At 57.6% G+C, this 10,071-nt stretch overlaps 2 protein-coding genes across 2 annotated transcripts in view; one reads left to right on the top strand and one right to left on the bottom strand.

Moving 5' to 3' along the window:
- INPP5J (inositol polyphosphate-5-phosphatase J) overlaps nt 1-4,336 on the bottom strand; it is a 10,371-nt gene extending 6,035 nt beyond the window's left edge. Inside the window, exons 1-4 of the mRNA XM_014542432.1 lie at nt 3,938-4,336; nt 786-1,957; nt 322-438; nt 9-216 (exon numbers count right to left, since the gene is read on the bottom strand). Coding sequence (XP_014397918.1) covers nt 9-216; nt 322-438; nt 786-1,957; nt 3,938-4,159 — 1,719 coding nt within the window. The 5' untranslated portion in view covers nt 4,160-4,336. The remainder of the gene's footprint in view (nt 1-8; nt 217-321; nt 439-785; nt 1,958-3,937) is intronic.
- Nucleotides 4,337-6,955: 2,619 nt separating this feature from the next.
- Nucleotides 6,956-10,071, top strand: part of LOC102255903 (selenoprotein M) — a gene marked incomplete at its 3' end in the record, with an annotated part of 5,673 nt that continues 2,557 nt past the window's right edge. Inside the window, exon 1 of the mRNA XM_014542431.1 lies at nt 6,956-6,973. Within this exon, the coding sequence (XP_014397917.1) occupies nt 6,956-6,973 (18 nt within the window). The remainder of the gene's footprint in view (nt 6,974-10,071) is intronic.

The raw sequence follows: 10,071 nt of genomic DNA, 5'->3' as shown, positions 1-10,071 counted from the left end.
GCCCGGGCCCGTCCTTCAGGTCTGCTCCTCCATCCTCCCTTTCCACAGACCCATCGGGCCCGGCCTCCAGGGGTCTCTGCCCATCCGGAGGGCGCGGGAGGCCTTACCAGCACGAAGTTGAAAGGCGCGAGCGCATCCATGAAAAGCTCGCTCCACTGATCCGTGAAGAGCGCGTCCTTGAGCCTCTTGTTGATCATGGAGTTCACTTCCTGCAACCTGGGGTGGGGGGTGAGGTGAGCCGTAGGGTTGAAGGACGCCCTAGCAGCCCCTCCCGTGGGTGAGGGTTTGGGGGGAGGGGGTCCACCCACCCTGTCCCCTCACCCTATGGCGATCATGTCTGTCCTGTCGCTGTCATCGCTGCCACCGCCCAGGTGGAGGAGAGATGTGACGTCGTCAGGGGGCATGGCGGTGCCCACATTCCACGTGACCACAGTGATCCTGGGGGGGGGGGTGCCAGAATAGGAGGGGTTACTGCTGGGCGCCACCCTCTCATCTTCCATCTCCCTCCCACAGGGCTCTTTCTGGAGAGGGAAACTGAGGCAGGTGTGGGTGGAAGCCCTCAGAAGGACCCCCAGTGGGCTCGTATCCCTCCCTCCAGACCCTCCCACGGGAAATCGATTGAGATCAGGGGGGGCGAGTCCCTTAGGAGGGCATGCTGTCTTCCGAGTGTCCCCGAGTGGGCCCAGCACCCCGAGGACGCTTCCCAAGGGAGGTAAGGTAGGATAGAAGGATGGGTAATCTCGGGGCTCAAGCCCCCACACTCCTCCTTGGAAGAGGCCCCTCACCAGAAGCCGGGGTCGTTCTTGCAGGTGGGCTGAGCTGACCAAGAGGAGGAGGACGATGAGGTGGGTGTAGAAGACGAGGTGGTGACTGGGGCTGGCATTTCTCGGGGCTGAAAGCTGGGGCTCAGGTGCCCACCAGGCCCTGCACCCTGGGTGCCAGGCCTGGGGAGGGCCAGCTCAGGGGCTGGGGGCACACAGGGGGAGCGGTTGGGAGAGCGGCTAGGGGAGCGGCTGGGAGACCGGGGTGGCTTGGGCAGAGGCGGGGGCACAGTCTGAGCTGAGGAGGCCCCTGGCCGGAAGGTGGGGGACAGCAGTCCTGGGGAGCGGGTGCCAGCCTCTGCAGGGCCCTGGCTCACATCCAGGGGCAGCATCTGGGTTGGCCGGGGCAGGACAGGATCCTCAGGGCTGCTGCGGGGGGCCTCGGGCCTGGCTCTGAAGGAGGGGGAGAGCCGGGGGTCTGGGGGAGATTGGATCAAAGATGGGGAGACCACAGGACTGGATGCCTGGGCTGGAGGCTGGCGATGCCCTTCAGAAGGGGGGAGAGACCTAGGGGCGGGGGCATCCCTCTGTTTAGCTGGTGTCGGTCCCACAGAGGCCGGGGCTGATGTCATGGATGCTGGAGCCAGGGTCTGTTCCTGAGAGGGCGACAGAATTGGACTGGGCATTGGGGCAGAGCTGGAGGGAGGCTGCGGGTGCTGCTCCTCAGGCGCCAGGGCCAGGCTCAGGCCGGAAGTGGCCAGAGCTGGCTTGGGTTTCAAGGAGGCAGGTACTGTCTGCTTCTGGTCCCTAGACATCGGAGCCAGCCTGGGCCCCAGGGTGGCTGGGGGCAGCCGTGGCGCGTCTGGGACAGACATCACCAGCCGCCCCGGGGATGCCGGAGCCAGGATGGAGCCTGGTGGTGCTGGAAGAGGCTTCGGCGCAGCAGCGGCAGACACCACCCGCTGGCCCACGCATGCCGCGGCCGGGCTGGAGCTGTGGCAGGTGAGAGCTGCGTTCTGCCCTGCAGGGCTAGACGGCGGAGCCAGGAGGGGTCGAGGAGACGCCAGAGCCAGCCTTGGCCCCTCGGAGGAAGGTGGCACAGCAGCACGTGGCCCCAGAGGTGCCAGAGCCAGCCTCGGTTCCAGGGGCACTGGCGCTGCGCTCTCCTTGGCCGGGAGCTGAAAACTCGAGTCCACCTTGTAGAGGACAAGGTAAAGACACAGGGTAACCCTAGCCAGTGGCTTGGGCCCCGGCTTCCGTGTGAGACCCCAGAAGGCTCCATCTAGCTAAGAAAGGGACAGCTTTCCAAGGAAGTTCTTCCTCATGTCTTACCTCAATCCATCCTGCTGCAAATCAGCTTCTCTTTGGGGGGGGAAACAGGACACTGAACCGTACTCCCTCCCTCAAGTCTGACACGTCTTTCAGAGTCAGGGAAAACTAAGACGCCTGACTCCAATGAGGCAGAGTATAGTCCGAACCTTCTGGCTGGCACCCACTCCCTGGCCACCCTGGAGTGTTGGGGAATCCATCCTGCTGCAAATCAGCTTCTCTTTGGGGGGGAAACTGGACACTGAACCGTATCCCCTCCCTCAAGTCTGACACCTCTGTCAGAGTCGGGGAAAACTAAGACGCCTGACTCCAGCGAGGCAGAGTGCAGTCCGGACCTTCCGGCTGGCACCCACTCCCTGGCCACCCTGGAGTGTTGCAGGGGCTGGAGCCGGCTTTCCTGGGCAAATTCCCTGCCATCTCTGCTGCTCCCATGGTCAAGGGCTTCTGGCCTGACACCCCACATCTACTCGCTCTGGACACCCTAGGTCCAGCCTGCTCAATCCCTTCCTTCTTCCACAGCTCCCAGGAGCCCGCAGGGCCCCCCAGCACACATTTCACACCGTGGTCACGGCCCTCTCTGTCCTCCTCACCCATCCCCAGAACCCTATGCAAGAGCAAGAGCCCGGGCTGAGCATGGCCATGTCTATCCCAAGCCCAGCTCTGTGCGACCTTAGCCAAGTACCTCCTCGCCCAGGGCCTCCGTTTTCCTGTCTGTAAAACACAGGAGCTTGGTGAAGGGTCCCTGGCCACACCTGGTTCCTGGAATACCTTAGTCTCTCTCTCTCTCTCTCTCTCTCTCTCTTTTGTATTTATGAGCCCAATGTTTGCTAGGATTCTACTTGAGCCCCACGGAATAGTCTCTCTTCGCCAAGTGAGATTCTAACATTCAGAGCCAGCCCATCCCTGGCCACACCTGGTTCCTGGAATACCTTAGTCTCCCCCCCGCCCCTCTCTTTGTATTTATGAGCCCAATGTTTGCTAGGATTCTACCTGAGCCCCATGGAGTAGTCTCTCTTCGCCAAGTGAGATTCTAACATCCAGAGCCAGCCCGGCATTCTGTTGATTCTGGCGTCACACCTCTCTGTGCCCAGGTTATGCCCTCTTACCCTCCTCACCTTCTCTCCCACTCGTGAGGACCGGCAAGCAGCCTCCTTCTGTCCAGCAGGTAGAATGGGGGTCACCTGGCCCCTGGAGGGACCTCTTTTTTTCTCCCCCATCTGTCTCCTGTTTCTTGTCCTCTGCCAGCGAGGGCAGAAGATTTACATTCGCCCCGGGGTGGCCCCATGCCTGCCTCCAGAGACGCGGTCTGCCTGCATCCCGTGCCCTTCTCGGTCCAGAGAACCTGAAACTCTGCCTCCACCTCCCTCCCCAAACTCAGCCCGTTAAGGCTGCATTTTGGGCATCCCCCCTGGCTTCAGGTATCCCGCTGAGCACCCCCACCACCACCACCAGCAGCAACCACCACACCGCCTCCAGCACTAACAACTTAGACATCCCAGATGTCACAGTTTTAGTCTTCGGGGACAAGCCTCCTCATTTTGCATTGGCTCAGAGAGAACAAGCAACTTGCCCAAGGTCACACAGCAGAGCTGGAGCCCAGCTAGGTCCCCTAGCACCGCCAGCCCAGTGTCCTCCTGGGGGCTCCTGGAGAGAGCTAACTCCATTTCCCGCTGGATGTCCCATCACGGCCCCCGCAGGCCCCAGGGGGCCCTGTTCACCCATCCCTGCTCAGTGGACAGCGGGGAGTGCCAGCCTTCAGCCAGGGGCACTGGGGTGCCCGCAGTGTGTGTGTGTGGGGTGTGGGACCAAGGAGCAGGAATGGAGAAGCTAGGCTTTAAGGGTCTTACCTTGGAGGGTGCTCCAGTTTGGAAAGCCCCGTGGGGCATGGGCAGGGGGCCCAGGCCAGCCAGGGTCCCTGGCCTCCTGCTGCCACTGCTGCTGTGGCCCTCCATGTCTGCAGCCCCTGGCAGCCCGGGCTCCCACAGGCTCCGGCTCCAGCTCCTCTGCTCCCGGGAACCAGTGATGTCATCAGCCGCTTCAACCTGCTGAGAATTTAAAGGCACAGGCATCCCAACCTAGAGGTGGTCAGGGCCAGGTGGCCTACCCCCTGGGAACCCTTCCAGCTGACTGCTGAAGTGGGAACGGTCCTGGGGGTGTGGGGAAGTGTGCCCATTGGCTTGGCCTGGGTCCCACCTGGCAGCATGGAGTAAGCTGTCTGTCTGTCTGTCCCCTCCCACCCCCCACCAGGAGGCCTGGCTGGCCCTTGCTCAGGGGAGGGGCATTGACACACCTGAGGGTAAAGTAGAGACAAGTCACTGGAAGTCAGTCCCCCCTTCAGGGCCTCAGGGACACCTGAGTCCCTACCCTGATCCTGTGACCTTCCTGGTGTCCTGCCAGCTCAGGACTTGCCTCGGCCCCCACCCTTGCTCCATTTTCAGGCCTCGGTGCCCGCCCCCTGCCTGGCTCTATCCTTCTCATCCCAGAGGCCAGACACCCAGGCTCTGGCTACTGGAGTCCTTTCCCACCTCAGCCTCAGCGCGGCCCCTCCTCTTCTGCTGACACTTCCGCTGCCCGCCCTGGGACGTCCCCACCCACAGCCAGGCCCGTCCCAGCCCCGGACCTCTCAGCTTTCCTTTCTCCTGTACTCGGTGGGTGTGGTTTGGGAGGGAGACACGTTCAAGGTCACCTAGTCAGCTGAGGAGGTCTCCTGAGTTTCAATGAGGAAAGGGAGTGCTCTCAGTAACCCAAGACCAGTACGAGCCAATCGGGGTACCGGAGGAAGGGAATCGGGCCATAGAAGAGCCAGCAGTGGGGGAATGGACTGGCAGGAGGGCCCTGGGAGCTCCTTTGGCCAGAACCTAGCACAGGACTTGATGTTCAACAGGCCCAGGGAAATGTTTGTTGAATGAATGAATGAACACATGAAAGAAAGAGAAGAGGGAATGAATGACCAAGTTCCGGGATGTCTATGGTTCCTCTCCATCTTCCTCCTCCCTATTCCCATTCGTATCTGCTAAGCAGTCCCTGCAATCCCAGTTCCCCCGGAATGGCTGGATTGCTTAGCGTGATCCTGCTCAGTTTAGGAGGAAGATGTTCAGCTTTGTGCTTCTGCATTCTCACAGGCCCGTGTGGTTCCCTACACAAAAGTCATGTGGACAGATGCCTTTCTGCCCCTGGATGGACTTTTCACCTCTGCTTGGCTGCCTCTGGGTCTAGTCTGTGTTTCTGGGCCAGCGACTCTGCGAGGCTGGAATTCGCAGAGGGGGAGACCCAGGTCCTCTCAGGGCCCTGGGGCAGAAGGGTGTTTAGATGGTGATGGTGGAGGCGATGATAGTGGTAACAGGGTAGGTGACTGCAGTGGTAGAGATGATGATGTATGTAATTATGATGATGCAGGTGCAGGGCGGACAGTGATGGAGGGGGCAGTGGAGCTCATGGTGATGGCAATAGAGGAGGTGATAACAAGGCTCAGATGGTGGTGGTAGTGGAGGTAGTAGAATGAAGGGGTGGGGGTAATAGTGAGGAGGGCGATGGTAAAAGTGGAGGAGAGATGGGCAGAAGAGGTAGTGGGATGTTATGTGGATGGGAGAAGAGGTGCTGATGGCGTCGGAGGTGGAGGTGGAGGTGGGGGTGCGGGTGAGGAAGGAGGTGAGAGTAGACATGGGAGTGGTGTGCAGGCCACCAGAGAGGGAAGGAAAATGTGAATTTATCTCGTCCAGCCCTCTAACTCCTGTTTTATCGATGGGAAAACTGAGGCCTGCCCCCCCCCCCCCGCCCCCGCGCCCACCAAGAGTACTGGCTTCTGAGTAATCCAGTTCCCCTGGAACCAGTCCTCAGGCTCAGTTCTGGGGGCAGGGACAAGGGCATCAATGCCATTTGGAAGCCAGGCAAATGTCATGCAAATGAGTGTGCCGAGGGCTCCTGGGCCCTCGCTGGGCAGCCCGGGATTTCCCCTCCCTGAGCTTCTGGTCTTGACTTACTTGGGAAAGTCACTTAGATTCCTGGTTTGTGTAAGGAGATAAAAACAGCTGATACCTCCCGAGGTGGCTGTGAAACTTCAACGAGATGGTACACACGGAGCGTTTAGTACAGAGCCTGGTACAAGTAAGTTCTGGAGTTCTCATCATCAGTATCATCATCAGTATCATCGCCAACCTGCCCATTTGGTGGATGCGGAAACTGAGGCCCAGTGTAGTTGTATCCCTGGGGGGAGGGGGAAGGGGACTCTGAGACCCAGACATGGCTTTACCAGGGGAAGAAGGTGGGGGGCGGATCCCAGCTGAGAAGGGAGTGGGGTAGGAGCTATATTTGAGCTGCTGGTGTGATGACTAAGGAGGTTGATAACAGGCTCTGGGGCTCAGGGCGGCAGGATGGGGGCAGCTGCCAGGGAGAACCGCCCCCCTGCTGCACAGAGCTGGCTCCCTCCCTCCCCGCACTCCAGGGGATGGGGCGCGCACTGAGGCACAGGGTACAGCCTGTCCGGCCCCCTTCCGGAAACTCTCAGTGCTGACCTTCAGGCTGTTCGGGTCGGGAATGGGAAAGGAACGCGCTGGTGCTTGGTGATTATCTTGGTTACTCTCCATAGTAACCCTGGAAGGTTGGAAATACGATCCCATTTGACAGAGGAGGAAACTGAGGACTGGGGACCACACAGCCAGGAGGGGACAGAGCAGGGGGTTCCCAGGGAGATAGCGGATAATTTTCCCCCACAGAGATGAGCACTGAACCCCTTCTTTGAAGGTGAGTCCACGTTGCCAAATTGAAAAGAGAAGTGCCCCAGCGAACAGAGGGAGCAGCAGGTGCAAAGATATGGCTTGTGGAAGGTTCTGTCCGTGAAAGGATGCAAAATTTGGACATACGCCAGCATGGCCCTGCGGCTCAGAGTAAGTACACCGTAAGCAGGTGTATACACCTTCCTCTTTCCTCCTCCTCTTCCCCTAGCTGCCTCCCAGGGATCCTGTGAGTGGTAATGTCCTTCCTTTTACGTCCTGGTCACCCTGACCAAGGCCACGCAGTGAGGGAGGCCACACCGTGGCCACTGAGAAACTGCTCGAGAGGTAGAGGATTCTGCATGCACCGGGGGAGGTGGAGACGGGGAGCCTTCATTAGGGAGAGCTGCCCAGAGGAGGAAGTACACTGGGCATCAATCAGGAACTCAAGACTTCACGCCAGGGTTCCTTACTGGTGCCAAGTGCCACATGTTATGTCACTGTCCCTGTGCCCCGGGGCAGGTGACATCTCTACCTCCCGTCGAGCCTCTCAGGAAATGGGCTCAAGGAGGAGGAGTGACTTTCCCAAGGTCACACAGCAGGGGCCTCGCTCAGGCATCCCTCCTCCCTCTCTGCCTCTCCCCCTCCTCCTAGGCAGCCTGGCACCCGCTGTCAGCTGCTCTGAAGTGAGTGGCTATTTTTATTCTGGTGCGAGGGGATCGCAGGCAGCAGAGCCATGTAGGTTAGAAGGCTCTAGGACACCCGGCTTTCGCAGGCAAGAAGAGGCTCGCAGGGACGCAAGCTTTTTGCCTACAAGTCGGGGGGCTCTTCTTCCTTGCAGGCCCACCTGCCTTGGGCTCCCAGGTCTTCAGAAACTTTTTTTTTCCCCTTGAGCTCAGAACAGAGCATAAAGCCAGATTGAACCCTCACCCTGATCCCAGATCCAACTTGAGCCCCAATCTTGGTGTTAACTGAGCCCCGATCCCGTGCCAAGACTGAGCCTCTCTATCCCAGCTCTAGACTGAGCTCTGCCCGTGGCCTTAGGTTGAGCCCTGACTCTAGTCACATACGGAGCCTGATCCAGTCCTTACTAAGTCTGATCCCAACTTGAGACCTCGATTCTGGATCCAGATGGAGCCCTGATCCTGGCCCAAGACTGAGTCATAGTCACAGACTGAATTCTAACCCTAGTCTAGACTAACCCTTGACATTACACTGAGCCCTAACCCCAAGTTTAGACTGAACTTCCAAGTCTAGTCATGAACTAAACCCTGGAACTGGTGGAAGACTGAGCCTAATCAATGGGCTGAATCCTGACCAAAAACTGAGCTCTGACCCGGGGTCACACAGCTCTGGCCACACACTGACCCATAATCTCAGCCTGTGCATTGAACCTGGCCAAAAGCTGAGCCCTGAGTGTAGTCACAGACTGAGCCTGGATCCTGGAGAGTGAGGCCCAAGCCTAATCATCACTGGTTGAGCCCTGACTCCTGCTCCAGATTCAGTTCTAACCCTGACCCCAGGCTAAGGGCTGAGCCTGATCCGGTCTGGGCCTGACCTCATCACAGACTAAACTCTAAGCCCAGCTCCCTCCGAGGAAGTCTGCTGGCCTAGATTACAAACTGCCACATAAGGGAATGGATTACCAGCAGTGATTGTTCTGGGAGATCGTGGGCCTCCCATGGCTGCCAATGCCAGAATGTTCCCGGTACTGTTGTGGCCAGTGTCTCTCTCACTGGTTCCACTGGCTGGCTAGTCAACCCTCAGCAGCCCAGGCTGTGGCCCCTGCAGGCCATGGCATCCAGGTTAATGCAATGAGAGTGGTTTGATGGCATCTCGCCAGTGACCGACGTGGCCCAAAGGGCATTGAGGCTTGGTTCTGTCAGCAGAAAACCACAGGCTCCATGAGGCCTCTGGCTTCAGCCACTCTGAGGCTCTTGCTGGTTTTTTTTTGGTGGGGGGGGGGGGGGGGGGGCTTGTAGAGGGAGCCCATTGTTTTTTCTTTTTTTTTAATGATCATTGAAGTCTTTATTTCTTTAAATATTTTTATTGATTTCAAAGAGGAAGGGAGAGGGAGAGAGAGAGAGAGAGAAACATCAGTGATGAGAGAGAATCATTGATTGGCTGCCTCCTGCATGCCCCCTACTGGGGATCGAGACAGCAACCTGGGCATATGCATGGACAGAGAATCCAACTGTTACCTCCTGGTTCGTAAGTTGAAGCTCAACCACTAAGCCACGCCAGTTGGGCACATTGTTGTTGTTTTTTAATATATATTTTTATTGATTTCAGAGAGGAGGGGTGGGGGGAGAGAGAGAGAGAGAGACATCAATGCGAGAAAAAAACATCGATCAGTTGCTTCCTGTATGTGCCCCAACTGGGGATCGAACCAGCAACTTAGGCATGTGCCCTGACCAGAAATCCAACCCACAACCTTTTGGTGTACGAGAGGATGCTCTGAACCGCCTGGCCAGGGCAAAAATGTTATAGTTTTAATTTATTTTAAAATGAGAAGAAAAAAATGAATGTATAATAATGAATCCAGCCTGGATTATATTCTTTTTTTATCAAAGCAATCATGTAAAATCTAATTTTTAATATGATTTCTTAGTGGAGAAAGGGGCCCAGAAAGGCAAAAAAAAATGCCCAGGGGGTCCATGAAAATCCTGAGGCAGCCTTGGTTTGACGCTGAGAAGAATTCTGAGTCCCCGTCTCCATCCAGTGGGAAAGCACCGTGATCAATTTGCTGTGTCTGCCTTAGGCGGGAAGAGGGGAGGTGGTATTTGGATCCAGTCCTCTTTGGCTTGGTGAGATGAGCCCAGAGGCATTTCAGGTTCAAATCCCAGACCCACAACTTAATCATGCTTGACCTTTTCTGAGACTGTTTCCTCACCTGCAAAAGGAAGTAGTTCATGGGCCTTTTGTGAGGTAAGGAATGGAATAATGAAAACTAGCACGGTGCCAGGGACTGTTCCAAAACCCTTCTACCCTCGCAGCTCCTGCAGAGCACGTCATGTTCCTATCGCCACAATGTGTGCTTTAGGAATTGAAACCCTAATTGAAATTAAAAAAAAAAACACCATAAGCCAGGACTCCCCAGGCTCCAGTTTCCTCTTGAAATCCGTGTCTGCCTAGAAACTCCCCTGTCGGTCCGCATCCCGCCCGCGCCCCCTGCAGGCGCGAGGCGGTGCTGTCTGGCCGCATCCTGCCCGAGTGTCCAAGCCCTCGGGGGGCAGAGGGAGGGTGGACACTCTCAGGACAAGGAAAGTAAA

This window comes from Myotis brandtii, unplaced genomic scaffold, assembly GCF_000412655.1.
Source record: "Myotis brandtii unplaced genomic scaffold, ASM41265v1 scaffold303, whole genome shotgun sequence".
In the NCBI taxonomy this organism is placed as follows: domain Eukaryota; kingdom Metazoa; phylum Chordata; class Mammalia; order Chiroptera; family Vespertilionidae; genus Myotis; species Myotis brandtii.
Note: the sequence above shows the minus strand (reverse complement) of the source record. Positions and strands in the feature narration are given on the sequence as shown.